The 20,136-nt window shown below is 51.2% G+C and overlaps 5 protein-coding genes across 7 annotated transcripts; 2 read left to right on the forward strand and 3 right to left on the reverse strand.

Annotated features, from left to right (window-relative positions):
- Window positions 1–1,266: 1,266 nt before the first annotated feature.
- PV09_05827 (uncharacterized protein) lies at window positions 1,267–5,086 on the forward strand. The gene is made up of 6 exons (XM_016359382.1): window positions 1,267–2,527; window positions 2,585–2,793; window positions 2,920–3,233; window positions 3,279–3,879; window positions 3,934–4,097; window positions 4,147–5,086. The coding sequence occupies exons 1-2, from the start codon at window positions 1,332–1,334 to the stop codon at window positions 2,616–2,618; spliced, it is 1,230 nt and encodes a 409-aa protein (XP_016212631.1). The 5' UTR covers window positions 1,267–1,331; the 3' UTR covers window positions 2,619–2,793; window positions 2,920–3,233; window positions 3,279–3,879; window positions 3,934–4,097; window positions 4,147–5,086.
- Window positions 5,087–5,556: 470 nt separating this feature from the next.
- On the reverse strand, window positions 5,557–8,518 carry PV09_05828. Of its 2 annotated transcripts, XM_016359384.1 has the most exons (5): window positions 8,209–8,518; window positions 7,968–8,153; window positions 7,172–7,407; window positions 6,429–7,119; window positions 5,557–6,352 (listed from the first exon to the last, which is right to left on the reverse strand). In XM_016359384.1, exons 1-5 carry the CDS (start codon window positions 8,252–8,254, stop codon window positions 6,270–6,272), a joined length of 1,242 nt encoding a protein of 413 aa, XP_016212633.1. In that variant the 5' UTR covers window positions 8,255–8,518; the 3' UTR covers window positions 5,557–6,269. The 2 variants fall into 2 exon arrangements, with proteins under 2 accessions (XP_016212633.1, XP_016212632.1); XM_016359383.1 differs by having other exon boundaries at window positions 5,557–7,119.
- Window positions 8,519–8,647: 129 nt separating this feature from the next.
- PV09_05829 (uncharacterized protein) lies at window positions 8,648–11,568 on the forward strand. The gene is made up of 3 exons (XM_016359385.1): window positions 8,648–8,924; window positions 8,985–10,989; window positions 11,040–11,568. The coding sequence occupies exons 2-3, from the start codon at window positions 9,154–9,156 to the stop codon at window positions 11,355–11,357; spliced, it is 2,154 nt and encodes a 717-aa protein (XP_016212634.1). The 5' UTR covers window positions 8,648–8,924; window positions 8,985–9,153; the 3' UTR covers window positions 11,358–11,568.
- Window positions 11,393–17,394, reverse strand: PV09_05830. 2 transcript variants are annotated; one of them, XM_016359387.1, is made up of 3 exons: window positions 14,148–17,394; window positions 12,104–14,009; window positions 11,393–12,047 (listed from the first exon to the last, which is right to left on the reverse strand). In XM_016359387.1, exons 1-3 carry the CDS (start codon window positions 16,852–16,854, stop codon window positions 11,903–11,905), a joined length of 4,758 nt encoding a protein of 1,585 aa, XP_016212636.1. In that variant the 5' UTR covers window positions 16,855–17,394; the 3' UTR covers window positions 11,393–11,902. The 2 variants fall into 2 exon arrangements, with proteins under 2 accessions (XP_016212636.1, XP_016212635.1); XM_016359386.1 differs by having other exon boundaries at window positions 12,104–17,394.
- Window positions 17,395–18,523: 1,129 nt separating this feature from the next.
- On the reverse strand, window positions 18,524–18,865 carry PV09_05831 (uncharacterized protein; the record flags this gene model as incomplete). Its single annotated transcript, XM_016359388.1, has 1 exon — window positions 18,524–18,865. One exon carries the CDS (start codon window positions 18,863–18,865, stop codon window positions 18,524–18,526), a length of 342 nt encoding a protein of 113 aa, XP_016212637.1.
- Between the last annotated feature and the right edge of the window lie 1,271 nt (window positions 18,866–20,136).

The raw sequence follows: 20,136 nt of genomic DNA on the forward strand, positions 1-20,136 counted from the left end.
GTTCTGTTTAAAAAGAACCAGCCGATCGTTTGCAGTGGGAAAGATATTCATCACAGAGAGAATGTAAACACGAAATGGGAATTATGGATAGAGCGGGTCCGTATCGAATCCCTAGCACTGCTGAATGTCTTGTATGCTGAAGATCCGAAATACAGAAACAGCGTATTCATCCTCGAATATTGTGACATGGGCGGCTTGTTTGAGTACAGCAAAATTCAACATGCAAGGAAAAGCTTCGTACCTGAATGTATGGTTTGGAATATTGCATTACCTTTATCTCGAACATCTCCTCGGCTGCATAGCATTTATGGCTCAGCCGAAAGTTCGAGGTCACGGGACATCAAATTCACAATCATTCACCGGGATGTTGAATCCCACAACATTCTGCTAAAAGCAAATGCGCCAGCACGTCTTGGCACCTGTGGTAAACCCAGTGAGATCGGGATGGCCCAGAGACTTAAGCGCAATTGGTCTGATTGGACAAATGGATACTCGCCCGCCAGAAGGGCACGATTGGCAACCAAGAGAGAGCGGTCAGCCACCTCATGCTGCTGGTCAAGAGCAAGACATGTGGTCGATTGGGGCTGTAATCCACTACCTGGCACTTGAAGAGCCCACCATCGACATTAGCAAGGCAAAAAAGAATTTTGCGAAAGAGAGTGTGGAGTGGAAGAGAAACTTTTCTCGCAGAACAAGCGCAATCATCGGATGACCAAACTTACATCCTGGGATGCGAAGTCATGAAACTCATTTAAGCGATGGTCATATGTCATGGAGCATCAAACATTCCGTTAAACTAAATAGGTCGATAATGAGATTGTTGAAAACGGCCGTGCAGGAAAGGATAACGGCGCTGAGAGGATGCCAGAAGAGTATAAATTCTGACGACCATGAATCAATATCATGAAAGAATTAAATGTGTGCGCAGGGAGCAGTGTCCGAGTCTAATCATTCCGAATATAGTCTACATGAAACAGTGTCTCGGCAATGCCAGTTGTGACGTTAAAAAACGCTCTCGGCCGAGAGTTTTTAGTACCATCTTATTAAAGTTGGATTCGTTAGAAAGAGACATGGCCAAAGATGCCCCAAAAATATTGCGCCAAATTAACATTAAGAGTGTCATGAACATGTTCAACAGCAGCATTGTCTAGCTACTTCAGGCAGAACGACCGGTTTCTTTCAATGAAATCCTGGGAACCGCGGAGTCCGTGCTCTGGTCGCGCATGATGACGCCACGAGTCTACAAACTGTAATCTAGGCTTTGCAGGAAGCACATTCATATCACAGAAATTTCGACCTCTGCTTCATAAGCTCATCTCAATTCTAATGATATGGCTGCGATTTTACCCAGCAGCTCTGTAGCTGCCATTGGGCGTCACTCCCTCTTGCTTCACTTGCCGCCTGCTTCGAGATGCAGCATCTATCTTGTGCTCCAGAGCCATTGTTTGCGCGAAACTGTCGTTCATCCGCAGGTTCGGTTTGCTTCAACACAAGTCCGCAAAGTAATATCAGTCGGACCATCGCATGGGCGTCGATTACAAAGCCCAACCTTTGCACCGCGCGAACAAGCAGCATCGCTACAAAACGCACTCTCCGACAACACAGCCTCATCCAAAGTCGCCTCCATCAATCCATATGACTTCACAGACAAAATCAATCCTCCGTCTACAACTTTGCCTGTACCCATAAACCTACCGAGTAGACAATCGAGCACAGGTGCATTCAGATACTATATTTCGGTAGGCAAGGCATACTGGGCATTTTACAAGGCGGGTATAAAGAATGTTTGGCGTAATGCTCAGGAAAGACGGCGTTTGGTGCGCAGGAAGCGCGCAGAGAAGCATTCTGCACCGCCGTCCATGCCAGATACAAAGGAAAACGTGGTGCTTGATGAGCGTGCGCTAGGGCAGTACGCGAATTATCCATTCACGAGGGCAGAATTCCAATTCTTCATAAGAAGTTGGCGAGATGCGAAAAAAATTCCCATTTTTCTGGTATTGCTGGGCATTTTTGGAGAATACCTACCATTGGTGGTCATGGTGTGCACACCCCTGGTACCTTACACTTGTCGTATACCAAAGCAAGTCCGGAAGGCAAGGGAAACGATCGAGGAAAGAAGATCTAGATCCTTTAGAGGGGATATGGGCACTGTTCCGACTCCACTTAAGCGAGGAACGGATGAAGTGGTTCGAAGCGTTACTGACTTGGACAAAGTGCAGATTCAGCATATTGCGAGGAGTTTAGGCTTGTACTTTAAATTCTGGGAATCCCTAGGACCATTATGGCCGCCTACGTTTGTTCTAAGAAAACGGGTTGAAAAGAGGCTGCAATATCTTGAGCTGGACGATGCGTTGTTGAAGCGTGATGGCGGTACAAGGCTTCTGAAAGGAGAGGAAGAGATCAAGATCGCTGCTGAGGATCGAGGGATTGATGTTTTGAATCGGAAACCTCATGAGCTACACCAGATACTCGCGGCCTGGGAGCATGGAGCTGACCAAGGCAAGACTCTGAGTATGCTGCTTAGCAGGTCGGTCAACCTACATACCCAGTGACGTATTAAAAGCAAACTCTAACTTGTATACAGACCTTCCGCATGGAATGCAGAGGCCTCAAGTTGACTTTGCACCCGTATGCCTGCTCATGTGTTACAATTCGTAGCAGACTGAAGTCACCCGGAAATGTACATTATTTATTCGCTCGTAATTCTACCTCTAGGTATCTACGGTTTGGCTTCTGATATAAGCAGGAAGACGCTACAGGGAGTTGATTCAAAAGCGGTGTATGGTCGAAAGGGTAAGTTTCGATTCTCGATAGTACTGCCCTGCTGAGGCTAAGAGGTACTTTGTACCTACGAAACATATTATCACCCCATAAGGTATTCGCACAAATGTTAAATCTTCTGTCTAATGTCGGTAGTAGATTGTTCATTTCCGTGAAGTGCATTGAGGAAGCTGCTCATATCGCTAAACTCCAGAGGTGATTGGCCATGGCTGGACACGAGGCCGAATTGTGCATTTTGTGGCTAAACCCACCACACAATCATCAGCAAAGACTCTGATCACTTTGCGTGACTCTCATTGCCTTTCATAGATAACGAAATTGTCTGATATCGTGTCCTATCACGTAGAACAAAATGCTAGGCCCCAAAGGACTGATGTGGATACTAGTAGCTGTGCAGCCACATTTTAAGTTGTAATACAGATCAACATACCTCCAGGTAGAGTGGGAGGACGGTAAGTTGTCCACGTTGCATCCAAGGACTACGTTGACAACAGTAGAATCTTTGCAATTCATGGTTCGGGCAGCTCATTGAAGACATCTTGAACTTACAAAGCAGGGAGATCTAGCCGTGAAGTCTTTTGGCTTGAAAAATTCCTCTTGCTACGATTGCCGGACTACGAGATCTGCGCTGTTTCCTGGGCTCCTTCTGCGACAGCTTATGCTGCTGGTTAACACGTTTTCGACATGTACCTTTCGAGGTATCTCATTGATACCCCCCCCTGAAAGATGCTCACCTATTGTCCTGATTGTCTACGGAGTTGCTCAATTTGGGGATGTTCGACTTTCCTAACCTACGATACTTGTCATGGTTTGACTTGAAGAAGCATCTTGTCCAGCAGTCATAATGATGACACAGGTGCTATGCTCTTAAGCTGCACGCCTAAACTCAATCAATTACTAGGCGTAAAATCATTAAGCGTTTCTGCCATTGCCCTTTATATACTCTATTTCGGACATCTACACGCGCTCCATATTGCGTAAATCAGTCGCTCGACCACTACAAGGTGTTCTTCGATGCCTTTGTCCATCAGCGGATTGGACATAAAGTTACGAAAAGTTGGACACATATTTCCGATAACAATGAAGCCTGGATGAAAGGTAGGTTAGCCCTGGACTTCACATGAAGCATTTGTTTATTCAATTTCCGGTCAGCCTTTGCAACAATGTGGCGATTGGGCTTCTCAGAAACGCGGGATTTCCTCAGAACAACATGACAAGTGCGATCAGGGTTTCCCACTTCTCGGTGCATACTACTTAAAGCCTAGGCCATTCCAATCTCTCATGGGGCGATAAAAGGTCGCCCCTCACAGGTCTATGTAAGTGATAAACATACAGTTAGATCACTGCAGTTAAGTAAAATGATAGTTACCTTGCGCGTATTGGGACGCTGTAGAACGCCTACGAAAGTATACTGAACATTTATGCGTAATTTTGAGAAAGAATGTGCAAACATTGAGGCACGCCCGGATCCGCACTTTTTCCCTGATTATAGCCCTTTACGAAGACACTTTAGCTTTTACCACCCTCGCAGAACTCTAGATCAATATGGTTTTCCGCAGGTGAAGGATATTTCCGGCCAAGACGAAGATCCATTAATCTACAAACAAATTGGTGGCCCATTGGATGAGCGCACATTGATTGCGGTTGATCATCCTTCGGCTTGGATACAGGGATCATGGTGAGAAAAAGTATCTCATAACATCGTTCCCCACCACTACGTATCCAAGATTTGAAGCTGAGCTTACAAACGAACGAAGTGCTCTAGATTTGCTTCAAAGGACATTTGAAGAATCTTGAGAGACGTGCGAGTAGCACACAGGATGTGAAAGTCGAGCAAATTGTGGCCCTGGTGCTAGAGCTGGCGCTAACTGGAATGCTTTCCTTTCAAGGTCATTGGTCGTTTAGCTTTCTCGAACTTTTCCAAGAAGCGATTGGAAACGTTACTGTGCAGCAAGGCAATCTCTTTCGTTCATTTACGAAGTCAATGGCTCCTGGAGCCCCTCGCGTCACAAACGGAAAAAAGAGGCAACAGTTCATCCTGAGTTTTTGAAGCGAATGACATTATTGACGAGCTGAGAATGTTCGAGCAACTTGTTGGGAGCCAAGTCCAAATTCTGAAACGCGTTAATACACCTCTTTGGAGAGTGCAGCAATCGTAGCTTCTTATAAGATAGAGTGACTCATATTTATACTGGAACGGGAGTATTTACCTGAAATTGGCCTTATGATTGAGAATGCAGAGCGTACTCAAAAGAGTTTTTTCCACCTTTAGATTTTCAACAGAAGCAGGAAAACATCGAACGAAGTGCGTTGCTCCAACCAACAGGCACTCTTCACAGCAAAGCAGACCATTTCACCCAAGATCAAGCCGATGCGACCACTGCAGTCTCAAATTCCCATCTTATTTATTGTAGTCACAATTGTATTTCTCCCCCGTCGTTTTTCACGTCCTTTTATGGCATGAACGTGCATGATCACGATGGCAACCAGATACTCCCGGCAAAGTTCCTACGTATGAAAAGTGATGGGCGGATCATCATTCTCGATTATCACGGTTCTCCTATGTTGTTGCTACAATTGGTACTATATGGCCAAGAAACTAGCCAAGCAGAAGAGAAGGGAATATCTTAGACAGCTGGGTCGAAAGGGCACATTGCCTCGTAGATAGCTCGATAACGACGATACGATCATACAGGAACTCTTCCAGGAAGCGTAATCAAGGCCGATATGGCGACACCTAGGTAAAAGGTCTAAAGAAGGGTAATTCTTTTAAAACCCAATTGCAATAGATATCAGTACTTTGTTGGACACTAATGAAAATGCCTCAGTTTGATCTCTGACAAAAAGCTTCACATTGTACGAGAGGATTGATAATCCGTTCGCATCCTGATATCCATCAATGAGGCTGCGCGAAAGACATTGCGCTCTAAAATCCGATTCTTTTTGTTGACAACAGCTTTATCTTACATCAACTAACAGCCATTGCATAACGGTCACATGGACATTAAATATATTGCTAAAATGGGCCTTGCCCACCTAGGCTTGAAACCTCTTCTCCATGGCTCCCCATCCGACCCAATTGTGTAGCGGTGCAACTTCGGGCATAATGCCATCTGCGAATGTTCCAGTTGCTAAGACGTATTTATATGCTTCTTCAAACTCTTTCTTCCTACTACCATACATCTCATCTGGTGGATCACTATCTCGCGGTGTAGCGCTCGGTGGATTTGTTGTGTATGTCTCACTCATGGTCGATGCCAAAGTGTTCAGGTGCAAAGCTGATTGTTTTATGCCATTCGTAGGCTTAAGAGTGTTCTGGGTAGCTCCAAAGCTGTTGCTGATTGCTTGCGTAGGGGCAACAAAGCCACTGCCCGAAGGCTGGCCAAATGCTTGGCCTTGATTCTGCAATTGCGTAGGCTGCCCAAAAACGCTAGCAATTTGATTTGTCTCCCGACTGAACGGCGAAGGTGATGGTTGCCCGAAGGAGTTTACTTGAGGTGACTGTGCGCTGGACTGACTGAAAGGATTTGATGGTGCGGATGGTTGGTTAGCTTGACTGAATGGACCTTGGCTATTCACATTATGATTGTCAAACGGATTTGTTTTCTGGCCAAAGCCGTTTGATTGGCCGAGTGATGAAGGCTTACCAAACGTTCCTGCTGAGCCAAATGTTGAGGGTTGCCCAAATGCCGAGCCATGGCTAGAGGCCGACGGTTGACCAAAGGCAGATTTCGCACCTAATGTAGATGGCTGACCAAAGGTAGAACTGCCTTGAGGTTGCGATGGTTGGCCGAAGGTTGAAAATCCTTGTGGTTGCGATGTCTGATGAAATTTATGGACAATCTGGGAGTTTTGCGACGGGGTAAATTGATTTTGCGCACCAACTTGCGACGGTTCTCCGAAACCTACTCCCTGTATAGCTGATGCTTGTCCAAAGCTTCCAGGCCCTAGTTGCGAAGGCTGACCAAACTTTGGGCCCTGGCCAGGTTGCGCAGGTTGTCCAAAACCAGCAGACTTCGGACCGAGTTGTGAAGGCTGCCCAAAAGCAGAGGTTTGTGTAGAGACTGAAGGTTGTCCGAATGTACCTGGCCCCGAGTTGAAGCCCAGCGGTTGTCCAAAACCTGATGCCGGGGTGAAGCCAGGTCTATCGACCGCCGGAAGTGGAGCAGGCTTGAATGGATTGGCGCTCCCGAGAGTTTTGTTTTGATCAACGATGTCCCATCGATTCGGATGCTCGCGCTTCGCGGCTGCTATTTTACGGATGTGTCCATGAATGTCTCGGACTACGTCTGCGACCGCTTGTTGAGCAGCTTGAGCTGCACTCGCTTCTTTTTGTTGCTGATCAGGATACGTTAGCCAGACCAGAAGCAGATATCCAAGTAAGACATACAGCCTGAGCTTCTCGCCCTTGAAGTCGAAGAAGGTAATATTCGGTTCGAACTTCTTCCGGGCTAAGTTCCATCTCCGGAGGGAAAAAATGTTTGGGGACATCGGGTGGGTGACCGGAGTAGCACGATAGCGGCCACTGCGGCAGTTCAACTGTGAGGTCGTTTCGTATTGTGTCTGCATCAAGTCTGAAATGCCTATCGGGGCCAGAACTCTGACCACCGCCACCCCAAACTTGGCCTGGTCCTAGTCAGTTTCACAGACATCTTCAACTAGTGAGTGAAGAAAGCTGAACTAGAGAGAGGATGATATATAGGCAAGATGACCGAGGGCATTTGCGGAAAGTTTCAGAAAGATATCAGTGGTAGTAGGATTAAAGTTGGCAAAGTAACCAAATCTTTCTTCTTTGCCATTGCCATGACCACTCTCTGGATTCCGCTCAGCATTCAACATTGTGGATGACCGAGTGAAGACAATTGCATAACTTGATTGTTCGCTCTGATGTGCGGTCTTTGTGTGTACATGAAAATGTATGGGATATCGGGACTCTCTAGAGAAAAACAAAGTAATAACTACCCCAACTCCAAAGACGTGGAAATTTTTTCAACGAAACATAAGAAGAAGACATGAGGTTGGTCAGGATAGCGTTGTGCTTATGGTGGCTGTTGTGCTGACGCATTACGAAATTGTGATGATGATGATGATGATGATGATGATGATGTAACAAATGCTCGAAAGGCAAACATAGCGGGGAGAAGAGAAATGGGAGAAGAGCGGCGATTTTTGGGGCTGTAATATACCTCTACTTCGATCGTTATCATGTCTCCTTGGTTCCGGTCTATAGGAATCGCCTCCCCTTGGTCCTCGAGGCTGATCGTCTCTTAAAGCTTCAAAAGGATTCCGAGACTGGACGCCAAAGCCTCCGGTGAAAGGATTGCCTCCGCTCTGAGTGCTTCGAGCACCCGGATGCTCGAATTTACAGTTGCCTAATTCTCGTCAGCGGCTGGAGCGGTGGATAAGGATACTTCCATATGTACGCACTGCCGTTTCGACAGTTGCCTCTCTCCCAGAACCTGCAGACTACCATCTTCGTGTGGTAACACGAGCCAACGTGATCTCAGCAGCAGCGGTCGAAGGTGCGCCGGCTATGGGAGCTTCTTGAAGAGCAGTTGTTGGCTGGCAACAGGATCTGATGAGGGTTATGAATGGTAAGAATAAATTTGCTCGCAAACGAGCAGCTTCATTCTAGCCGAAAATCCGCACCATTCATGTCACTTGACGCGTCCACAATGACCACAGACCTAGAATGACGCGTGAGCGAACTCACAGCAGGTCAATGAGCACAGAAGAGTGAGGATCTTTCGGCGCTGGTCGCCTTTCCGAATCGAGCATGTCCGCACAACAAAGAACTGTGGCTGCAACACGGGCTGCGCCACAACTTACATCGCTCGAAAGCACCAGCGAAGCATCTGAACCCATCCGGCCAAACTCGTCCAAGGAAAGCTGCCGTGGACACGCCTTCCGGTGCTCCCACGACAATTACATCCCACTAAGCCAATGGTACACGCCGGAAAGGTTTCGACATGAATTCGTAGCCCAGCCGAAAAGACGGGGCCCAATCCACCTCACCCTCGCACATGCACCCTTTCTCTGTCCTCACGTTTGGCATCTTCGTTGCCGGATACATCACTGCACGCTGGGATCTTGTAACACGCCTGTATGAGCTTGCAATTTTCGCTTGGGATCACGGTGTCTTTGTACGTTTGATGAAGAGAAGGATCTACTTCTGTTCTTCCTGTGCTAACATCTCGAGGCAGACTCGTGCTGCAAAAGGCTTTGCCATACTGTCTGTTCTTTTTACGCTCATTGCGATCCCCTCAGCGCTTCTGGCCTTGCGAGAGATCGACCAGCATCCACGTACGAGCACGACAGTCATCTCTGCACGCGAGCAATTGAAGAGACGGGGCTCATTCTAAGGAGGATGTCATGGTCGCGAGCAATGGATTGATGCGCATCTTCTGGCCATCTGATGCCCCTACGGCATCCATACCAGGTGTCATTGTTGGGTGGCGTAATTCCGACTTTGACTTGCTTGTTGTGGGCATCCTGCAAAATGTAGACGCGAAGAACGTGGACAATGCGCTCAAAGTACGCACTTTGTTTCGCAACACCCAGTACTCAATAGACAAGCTGCTTGAGCGGTGTGGGAATACACCTTTGCAAGTTCTCGGAGTGGTTAATCCGTCCAGAGAGCCTTCTTTCGATTCGGTATCGATCACTTGCTTCACGAACCCGCGATCTCGGTTTCCGGAGTTGTTGTGTCCTAAAGACAGCGGGAGGCTGGTCCAAATCATCATTTTCGACCGGCCGCATCCAACACGGATGCAATACTTTTCTCTCGATCCCATCTCGTTGGCCCTAGGCGACAGTCAGGAAAAGGAAAGTCTGGGCTTTCCGCCTTTAGATGGCATTGAGGCACAAGAAGAGAAGGAGCGTGAGCGAAAGCAAGCATTAATTGAGAAATTGCAGCAACATACCGTCATAAGGCATGCAAGAACGCAGAAGGAGCTTATGCTTCCCATTATAGTCAACCAGATCAACTGTTCGTTTGAGCTTAATGCACTTTTGCAGAGTAATTTGGCTCACGTGGGTACACGTTCGAGACGAGCAAAAAGTGTTAGTGAGCGGGTAGTGCAGACGGCGAACAATCTCTGGGACTTTGTTCTCCTCACTATATGGCACGTCGTTACTGTGTGGATCTACCCTGTCATGACTCAACTCTTCGTTTATGGTCTTGTCGCACATCGCATAGCGGGCGAGGGCATTCTCCTCGTCCTCGACTGGCGTCTGTTTCCGCGGCAAGCAGCACTGAAGGATGTATCAGCAACGGCACAGCAGGTAGACATACGGCTGCAGCAATTCTGTTATTGGCCCATTCAATACATGACCTTGCGACAACGTAAACAGACGTGGCAGAGCAACACAAACAGCCATCCCGAGTACATTCGCTTTTACAACAGTCTGTGGCTAGTCGCAAACGACGTCATTATCGGAATCGCTCTTGGTTCTTACATTATCGAGAATGCCGCTTTTGTTGCCCAGCAGATGGACCACATCCTCACAGCGTGGACGATAGAGGGTTTACAAGGTATGATTACCTGGCTCATGGACTGGCCTGCTGGCCTGAAACTCAACACTGAACTTGCCACATTCCTTGGTGACTTATTTCTGTGGGTTATCGATTACTGGGCCGGCTGCATGGCGATATTGCGTCCGTTTCTCCCGGAGATTATCTCTTTCGTTGGATTCTCGAGCTTCGCAGGCGCAACTATGCCAATCAGTCTGTTTTCGGATCTGATCTCGATCCTTACCTTGCACATATACTCGTTTTACATTGCCAGCGCACGTATTTACAACTGGCAACTCAGCATCATCATCTCGCTCTTCCACCTCTTCCGTGGAAAGAAACGCAACGTCTTGCGTAACCGTATTGATTCATGCGACTACGACCTCGACCAGCTTCTGCTAGGCACCATCCTCTTCACACTGCTGGTCTTCCTTCTGCCCACCGTTTTTGTGTTCTACCTTACGTTCGCGTCGGCGCGGATGGCCATTATCACGCTCAAGGCCGTTCTTGACACTTTGTTATCTTGTTTGAATCATTTTCCTCTTTTTGCGCTCATGCTTCGTTTCAAAGATTCGAGACGTCTGCCAGGAGGCATTCGCTTCGAGCTACAACAAGATACCCCAAGACAGAATGACGGTGGTGATGGTGAGGATGCCGCGATTCTTCCGGCACCAACATCTTATATCTACCTGAAGGTACACGCGTGGTTCAGAGACTCGAAACTAATTCGCTAACAGTGAACTAGTCCGTGCCGCTACCACTTTCATCCATGCTCAACGAGTACTTCCAGCTAGGTAACCGCATCCGCAAGCATTACGTATCTCCGGGCGTTATCCTTTGCCTCATCACAGGTCGTTTCGTGCCACCCATCCACCGCAAGAACCTATACAGTTTGCAGTATAGCATGTTGCCGAAACAGCGGGTAAGCATTTCAGAGCTGTGGGTCAGGCTAACGGAGAAGCGAGTTGAGGTTGGTCACACAAACGGGTGGCCTTTGGGAGTAAATGGCCACACGAAGTGGGGGAACGGTGCGCTTAATGGTGGCAGTGGAAGAAGAAGATAGTGGATCAAAGTGCGCACGCATCACGGCTAATGTTAATCGATACCTTTCTTTCTTTCTTTCTTTTTACTTCCAATTCGTGCACAGCGTCTTGCCAACTCGCGTTTCCAAGCTGTTTTCTGCTGCTTTCATGGCCCTTAAGCGACGGCGATTCATCAAGCCACCATTCATGATTCGGAGGCAGGGCTAAAAGGTACACCAGATGAAAGATGCGGGGTTGAAAGCCTTGAGTTGCACAGTTCAAACATAGCTTGTTAGTGAGCACATGCTCACAGCTCACAATGAAGATTCTACGTACTGTGTCCCAAGCCGACATCGTGGAACCCACCATCAAGCCCGCTGTTCCGTAGGCAATGTTCAACAAGAAATTGACAGAAGAACTACCAAAACAGCAAAAAGGGTATAGAGTCCTCGTTTCCCAAAAACAAGCAGACCAAGACAAAATAAAAAAAAAGAGGTCCACGCACGCGACATGACGCCAAGAAGAGCGGGAGAATTTACCACAATGGCGAAGCCTCGAACGGATGTATAATCATTCGTGCACCAAATCAGCCAGCGATGGCCGGCGCGATGTTACCGTAAGCTCCTCTGATCCTGCTGTAGAGCTCAGTGTCCAGGAAATTGTAGTTGGGATTCGAAAAGGCGAAAGGGTGCTCCAGCAAGCGCGCAGCGGTAGGTCGATCTGCAGGATCACTGATTACATCCGTTAGTGATTTACTCCGTCGCGTGGACTTGGAACGGTGGCTTACATCGTAAAGCAGTCCCACATGAAGCTCAACGCAGCCGGACCGACGTTTGAGCTAACATCATCCGGAATAGGCGGTGCCTGATTCAAGCTGCCCAACTTGTAGATGGCACCAATGGCCTCCTCCTTCTCCCACGGCCGCCTACCAGCGAACATTTCCAAGACCACGCAGCCAAGAGACCAGATGTCAACTTTTGCACTGTAGCCCTGCCCTTGAGATCGGATGACCTCAGGGGCCATCCAGAACACGGAACCTTGCATCGTGTTGGCAACGTCGTTTCCATAAATGTTGTCCGTCTTTTTAGAGATGCCAAAGTCGGAGATCTTGCAGGTACCATCCAGATCCAGGAGAATGTTGTCCGCCTTGAGGTCACGATGCAGGATACCCTCATTGTGAAGGTAAGCAAGACCCGAGAGGGTCTGGCGTGTAAGAGAGCTAACGATCGGCTCTTCAAATTTCCCGTGCTTCCTCAGGCAGGATCCGATGCTGCCACCAGGAATGTACTCAAGAAAGATGGAGATGGAGTACTCCTTGCGTTCGCAGCCCAGGTATGAAACAATGTTCGAATGATCAAGATGTTGCATCGTGTCGATTTCGATGTCCAGACTGCGGACCATCTCCTTCATCTTGGCCTTATCTTGGCCGGCGGCTTTGGGGTTGACTTCGACTTGCTTGACTGCGATCAGCTCGCCGGTAGTCATGTTCATGCCAAGATACACGCGACCGAAGGTGCCTTTACCAATAAGCTGACCCTTCATCCATTTGAATGTTGCCTGCCGTTGTGGAGGAGCAGCGCCTTGCGTTTGGGCGGGGATCAGGTCATCTTGCGGGATCGTTTCAAGATTTATGAGTCGGCTGCCTCGCGGAGGCCTGACCTGTTCGATCCGGGCACCGAACATCTTTGTCGATTTTCGACGAACGATGGCTCCTGAAGCGTTGGCTCGCAGCGTATTGACACGAGTTGGTGGCGCCCCTGGTCCAAAATTGTTGTCGATATGGTTGAATGATGAAGGTGGAGGTTGTTGATAGTTCCGCTGCACAACCTCACGAATTGACTTGGTCCTTCCCAGGCCGCTGGACTTCTGCATCTGCCGTTGTGCCATCGACTTTACGGTATCGCCACGCTTCAAAGTGGACTCATCAGAAGCGAGGGTGTCCGTGTCGTCAACATTTGACATCAACGTCTCGGAGCTAGGCCCATAATCCATCTTCTTGTCTTCTGTTGCCGTAGACGGAGTGACATTTGGATCTTCGATGATTGGCTGGTCAAGATTGACGTTCGGAAAGAACTCATCAAGATGTTCCACGATACCTTCCGCGGGGGGACGATTAGCCCAGAGGTCACCCGCGAATGATTGTCGACGAAGGAACTTGTTGTCAAAATCGTCGCTTGGGGTTTGTGCACTGCCTGATTCGTTCTTGTAATCACTCTCTGTTCCGTCGGTGCTGGCGCTCGCCGGCGTTGGTTGGAAGCTGACCTTGTTTGTCTTCAGCGTTAGCGATGGACGGTCATCCTTTGTCGGCCCGTTTTGGCTTGCATTTGTGCCGGGTCGTGATGCGTCATCTGTCTTTCGAATCTGCACGGCAAACAAGCTGTCGTCCGAATCACTGCCTTCATCATCCTCCATGTGGCTGTTTACCGTGGTCTTCCACTGCACTTGGCTTTCCTCAAATTCAAAATTGGGGCCGGTACTCTGTCTTGGACCCTTCGAGACACCGAGGTCGTCGGCCTGTGCCGCTGACGGATTAATATTGGGACTGGACGTTCGGTCCTGCTGCTTGACACGCTCCAGCCCAGGGTTTGTGATAAGACTGAGCTGGGGTTTTCCGTAGTTGCCGTTCGAGCCGGTGGACAGTATCGTGCCCGTATCGCCGTTCTGTGAAGGATCCTCGATCTGATTTTGTTCCCCTGACCAATAGTCAGGAATCTGGAAAGCAACATTGCCAGGGCTCATCGTGAGCTTCGGGCTCCGGGGGGATCCACAAGGGCCCCTTCCATTGACACCGAAGTCGACGGAGGCCAAAGCTCTTTCAATTTTGATCTTACCTCCTGAAACGCTACCACCATCCTTCGATTCCCGGCCTTCGCTAACCTCCACGATCGTGTTTTCTTGCGAGCGTCTCTTGAAGTCTTCTTCACCCGATCGTCTCGTACGATGCCCGCCCGAGCTCTTCTTGGTGAGCGAGTTCACCTTGATCAGAGTGTTTGAGTCTGGAGGCATCGGGGGAGGCGGCCGAGTCGGTACGAGTTCACGACTTCGCTGAGACATGTGGCGCTCGAACGGCTTGCCGCTTGTGTACGGCGATGCTCGTCGTTCATTGAAGTCGACAGGATTGCCTCGGATGCTCGGACTGTCGTCGTGATTCATGCGACCGGCGGATCTATCTCTCGCGTGTGTGTTCTGGCTACTGGCAGCCCGTGCTCGGCGGTCATCCGACGGCGAGAAAGCCTTGGCACTTCCAATGAGCGTCGGCTCGCCAGAGCTTATCGTGTCCGTTTGGCTGCCCGGGTTTAGTCTTGCCAAGACCGCGTCACTCAGCGGACGGCTTGTAAATGATACCCGTCCGACGGGCGAGTCAACACCTGCGATACCGAGACCGCTCGGTAACGAGTCTGGTGGGATGTTTGCAAAGATCTTGAGAGTGCCTTGGTGATCACCCATATTCTTGCGAGCAAACATGAGCAGCTCGTCAGACAGAGCTTCGTCATGTTCGGATTGTCCCAAGCTGGTCAGATGTAGACTAACGTTGGAGGCATGAGGAGCCCCAAGGTTATCCAAGATCAAGCGACGAAGGGCCGTTGCGGAGTCGACCGCGGTGATGTCGACAAGTCGGTAGTTCCACCCGTCGAATGTGACCATCGCAAACTTTCTGTCTCGAGGATCGGTGCGCAACGGTCGAGTCAACGTATGCTCCTCTTGAGCAAGCGAGCTCCGTGACCGTGGTCGGTTCAACGAAGTGTCGCTCGCGTTGAGCTGCCTGAAGCTAACTGGGCTTGTTGGAGAGATGTCGTCGTCCCGTTTCCCTTTCGGATGTATCAGCCTCGTGAAAATGTTCTTGTGCTCCTTGTTGGCGCCTGGAGGAGGATCGCTGTTGACGTGATCCATGTGGGGCCGATTGCCTTCGCCTCCGTTTCTTCGCATCTGCGAGAGAGACTCGGCACTGGCATCTCGAACATGTCCTTGCCCGTAGTATCTACCCTGTTGTTGCGAAGTAGACACGACTGGCATGGTCGTCGCTTGCTTGATGTGTGGACTGCGCGATGGACTTGACCTGCCGTCCGATAGATACTCTCTTGACGTGCTGCGACTATGTTTCGTGCCATCCAAACCTCTCAACGCGTCCTGCGACCACTGACTACGTCCGCCCTGGCTCAAGTTCCTGGCTGCCTCGTCCAGACCATGCTGTTCAGAAGGACGGCGTCCCTGCGACTGTGCCCACAGACTCGAGCTGGACGGATGTGAGGGCGGATAGCCAGGGCTGCCAGCATCCGTACCGGCGGTCATGGGCGAGGTTTCCAGGTTGCCTTCAGTGGCGCTCGTAAGCGACACCTCTCGTTTGTGCGAGCTGTACGACCCACCCTGCCCACCGGCCTCTACAATGCGCCTGACTAGCCTTCGAAGACGTTTGCCCTCTTCTCTTTCCACCGAGGCATCGTACTTGGCACCCATGACCTGTTGTAGCTTGGGAAAGATGGTCGAATGCATGATGCCAAAATTTCCGTGTCTACCGTGTCCGCGGCCGATGTCCAGGAATTGATTCTTCTCCATGTTCAGCTCTTCAAAGGCCGTCTGCCAATCTGCCGAGAACCCTTCTTGCGCCAGCCATATCAAGACGTTTTCCATCGGCCAATTGTTGGCGGGATCTGACGGGGAGATGGGTGTGCGCGTATCGCAAGTCTTCTGCTGGGTAGGATGTTGCGGGTTGGCTAAGGTGGCCGTTGGCGGACCAGGGGACGTGTAGCCTGGTGGGGGAACCTGTATGCTTCTCGACGGTTGACGATAGAGAGAAGAAGCGTTTGCAGTCCACCTTCCATCTTCAATTGGCGTGGGGACCGTGGTAGCATCCGATCGCGCCGACGTCAACGTGCTCGATAAGGTTCCGTAGCCGGAGTCGAAGCTGTGCTCCTGCCTCGTGAGCGGGTACAAAGGCGGAATGCCCACGCCGGGGCCCCAACCATCACTGCCAGGTATGTATGTGGCGGAGGTCAAGCTTTCCGACTGCTGCTGTGCCGGTTGAAACTGGTTCTGATACGCGCTTGGGTTGTACGGAGCGGGGGCATTTTGGTTCGCCACCGGCGGATAGCTTTGCTGCCTGTTCCAGTATGTGGGATGTGAGATTGGATGCGCGCTAGGAGGATTGCTGGGCGGGGGAGGAAGATTCATCATCGTGTGCTGCTGCTGGCGCGGCATGGGAGGAGGCGGAGGTATGAAGCCCATCCCAGCCTGGCCTGCCGGCACACTCTGCGGCGGAGGTGGAGGAGGCAGTTGCTGCCCGGGACGGTACGGCGTGTGCATTGTGTTGCTGTAGGGACTCGTTGCGTAACTCTGGGCTCGTTGTCTCGGGCTCGTGCTGAGCGGTGGGATATACGGAAATGGGGTGTTCGGATTGCTGCCAGGTATCCCAAGCGTCAGCGTCGAGCCGACTTGGGCGAGCAGGCCGGCGGTCGCACCCAGCTGGGTTGGGGATTCGCCGTCGGGGATGCGCGTGTGCGAAACTGCTGATCGAGAGCGCTGCCGGCGATGCGCTGTCATGACCAGCCTCTTCACGAGGCGATATCAACCGCCAACGATGGGGGCGAGCGCACGCAAGACAGAGACAGTCAGCACAAGCATGTCCTCATCTTCTGGAGTCGGGTGTCCCAGCGGGTGAGGACGCAGGTTGGCGGCGACGGATGTTTGAGGCGCTTTAGTCGTAGGCAAATACGAGGTCAGCTTCGGTCGCCAACCCTGAAAGCGGGAAGCGAAGACAGGAGGGTGACAGCGCGCAGCCACTTCTGTCGTAGCAAGAATCGTCGTCGTCGTCGTCGTCTCGTCGCGCAGAATGGTGGGCGAGCAGATTCGCCGGAATTCCGACAAGCAGAAGATAACCAGGCCTCTGGCGTGGACGAGGTGCGGGTTCCCAGCTGTCACGCCCGGGGAGTCGGTGAGACACCGGAGAGGGGGAGAAGACGGGTGCAAGATTGCGCAAAGGAAAAAAAAAAAGGTCTCTACACAAGGAGAACGAAATGGGGGTCCGGCACTCAGCAAGCAGGTCTCACGACAAAACAGCAACGGGGCGACGGGGACGTGGAGCTGGAGGGTGTGGACAAGCACAGGCAGGTTCACTTGATTGACTTTGGGTTAGTCGCTGCGGCGGCCAACGTCGTCGCTGGGCTGCGCTTCGTTCTGGGCCGTGGGCAGCCAACCCTTGGGCGCTCTGCACCCGTCTGTGCTTCCAAGCGAGCGCCAACGCAACGAGTCCTTCGTTCGCCCACGGCGAGGGCGGGAGAATGGCCGCCAGCCAGCAGAGCCCCATCCGCACCAGCGTCGGCTTCGGCTTCGGCTTCAACATCAGCTTCCGCTTCAGCATGGTCCGCCGTCTCCAGGAATGCAACAATCCTGCAGTCCGAAGCCGTGCAAACTCGGGCGACACACCCCGTTCCCGAGAAAACACAGGCACACCCACGCCCACGCCCTCGCAAACACGCGCTCGAGCGTGACAGACGAACATGATTACGTGCTCCGCATAAGAAAAAAATGCGTGTGTATGTGTCTTGTGTTTGCGTGTGCGTGCATATATGTGTGACAACGCTACAGACTCCACGCGGTGGGCCTCCAGCAAACCGCGGCCACCCATTCCATATTCGTTCCACGTCGGCGGCTTCACATTACGTGACCGCACTTGTTTTGTTCCTTTCCTTCGCCTTGTTCCGGTCACTGAAGCTCCCCGCGGTTGTCTCTGAGCCACTCGCCTCAATTCCTGCCGACCGCACAGGGTTTCAGGCCGTGAGCTGCATCGCACACGGGCGGCGAGACCAACACCGCGATGCCCGTAGAGAGAGAACAAAAGTGCCCTCTCCAGCCCTTCCCTCTCGTGGCCAGCCGACCGTCTGTACTTGTTGACTGCACCATCCTGTGCCCCGACGTCCAGCGGCCCTCCCTCTGTCCAGACGCTTTGCATCACTAGCAGGTGGACCGGTTTCAGCTCTGACAAAACCGGTGCGCACAGTCGTGCTCAGCGTCCCGAAGAGGCTGGCGGCAGCGCACCTTCCTCGGCTCCGTGCACATCACGTGCCGTCGAGCGTGGTTGCGCGGACGGCCGGTAACGTGACCAGCCTCATTCGTTGCGCCCCCGACTCGCCGTCGCTGGCTTCTGCCCGGCCGCTCTGTGCTCTCGCCGTGGCCGCACCGGCCGCGTGCTGTCCACCCGCGGCGCAGTCGGTCAAACCGCGGCCACAAGCTCTTTGAGCTCGATCGCGGCGACGTTCTTCTGTGCGCAGGGATCCTTGGCTGGTGCTGTTGCGTCCGCACGTCTTGGCCTCTCGTCCAGAGGGCCGATGTCTTCATCCTCGCCTTCTCTTTCCCGTTTCGCGTTCCACCCTTTCCACCGGCTCAGCGCCTCCACGACGCTCGGATCGAGAGGTCGAGTGTCCTGAGCGTCCAACAGGTACAGGTTGTCCGCACTGGCAGCGGTCTGCGTCGCCGACGAAGACGCCGGCTCTGCTTTTGGTTTTGCAGTCGGCATGCTGCGATTGACTGCACCTTTGGGGGAGATGTACGGCATTGTTGTCGTGAGAGGGGATGATCGGTCTATCCGTCCGCTGTCTCAGGACGTGCACCTGGATAAAAGTACGACTTCGTCAGCGGGTCCCTAACTGTGGGACGCTTGCGAGCCTAGAACGGCGCAAACTAGATAGCAACTCCAGCAAGCCGTGTCGAGCACCGGGAAAAGATATCAACAGATCGAGAACGCGCCAAGGCTGGACCATCACCTTCTTATCTCTGCTGCCAAACGTCTCTTAGCTCTCGAGCTGGCCTATGGGTGGACCAAAACTAAGCCCAGCGACCGTTTCTTTTCCCACCGTACAGAGCGCATGTGACAAGGCGCCTTTCATGTCGGTCCAGCCAGAGTTCGGAGAAAGTGTGAGTATGGTACGGTCCTTGCCGTAATCTGCATACATTTGCTGATCTAGAACCAACCTCAGCGCGCGAAGTTCCAGGCGAAGTCGGCGGCATTTCGATTTTCTTTTTTTGGGGGGGAGTTTCTTTTGCTTTGAAAAATTCTCTGCGGTCACCTGCGCACGCGATCAAGCGTGAAGGAAAGCTAACTTACCCCACGTCTTGACGAGCTATCAAAGCCGACATGTGAGAGGCGCAACGCTCGATAGATAACGTGGGCAACCGCTTGGAGGTCAGGCGATCTGACCAACCCCAGAACTTCGCAAGCAGAACAACTGCATTCAAAGCGGAAATGTACGAGCGCAGAAGGGAAATAAAGCTGCAGGACGTCTCCCCTTCGCTGCATGTGCCTATTTTCAAGTTCGCCGTAGCGACAGACGCGGAAAGTGTTTGTTCTGGCTGATCGATACCTTACCCCAGAGGAAAAACCAAGAACAGGCTCCAGACGGGGAAGGCCAACCTGACATTTGGCATTCTTTTACTATCCATAAATTATGCAGACACCGTCCGTGAAATCATCGAATTCGGATGTCCTCGGCGGCTAGTCACAACCATCTGAAATGCTTGTGCCTTCTTCAGCGGAACTCCACGACACGACGCACACCCATAAAACCGTTGCCGTAACCTTGTGGCCGAGAATTATTCGTCGTGTCGTGAAGCCGACCAAAAACAAGCACGCGAAAATTATACTCTTATGCCCTCCCAACCAAAAAAAAAAAAAAAAAAAAAAAAAAAAAAAAAAAAAAACCTCTCTCGCGCCGCGATCTGGTAGCTGTAACGCTAGAAACTATGACTGATAGCATGGCTTGACACCCACATGCTACATGTGCTGTAATCTCCAGTTTCTTCAAACTACAAGGCACAAAACGGTCTTGT

Source organism: Verruconis gallopava (assembly GCF_000836295.1).
Source record: "Verruconis gallopava strain CBS 43764 unplaced genomic scaffold supercont1.19, whole genome shotgun sequence".
Taxonomy (NCBI): Eukaryota; Fungi; Ascomycota; class Dothideomycetes; order Venturiales; family Sympoventuriaceae; genus Verruconis; species Verruconis gallopava.

Coding starts and splice junctions, on each gene's coding strand:
- PV09_05827 (XM_016359382.1), top strand. CDS start 1,332: ATGGCTGCGATTTTACCCAGCAGCTCTGTAGCTGCCATTGGGCGTCAC. Junction 2,528..2,584: donor CTGAGTATGCTGCTTAGCAG/GTCGGTCAACCT, acceptor ACTTGTATACAG/ACCTTCCGCATGGAATGCAG.
- PV09_05828 (XM_016359383.1), bottom strand. CDS start 8,254: ATGGTAGTCTGCAGGTTCTGGGAGAGAGGCAACTGTCGAAACGGCA. Junction 8,154..8,208: donor AGGCAACTGTCGAAACGGCA/GTGCGTACATAT, acceptor GACGAGAATTAG/GCAACTGTAAATTCGAGCAT. Junction 7,408..7,967: donor TGATAACGATCGAAGTAGAG/GTATATTACAGC, acceptor GACTAGGACCAG/GCCAAGTTTGGGGTGGCGGT.
- PV09_05829 (XM_016359385.1), top strand. CDS start 9,154: ATGGTCGCGAGCAATGGATTGATGCGCATCTTCTGGCCATCTGATGCC. Junction 10,990..11,039: donor CATCTTATATCTACCTGAAG/GTACACGCGTGG, acceptor ACAGTGAACTAG/TCCGTGCCGCTACCACTTTC.
- PV09_05830 (XM_016359386.1), bottom strand. CDS start 16,854: ATGACAGCGCATCGCCGGCAGCGCTCTCGATCAGCAGTTTCGCACACG. Junction 12,048..12,103: donor ATGTGGGACTGCTTTACGAT/GTAAGCCACCGT, acceptor GGATGTAATCAG/TGATCCTGCAGATCGACCTA.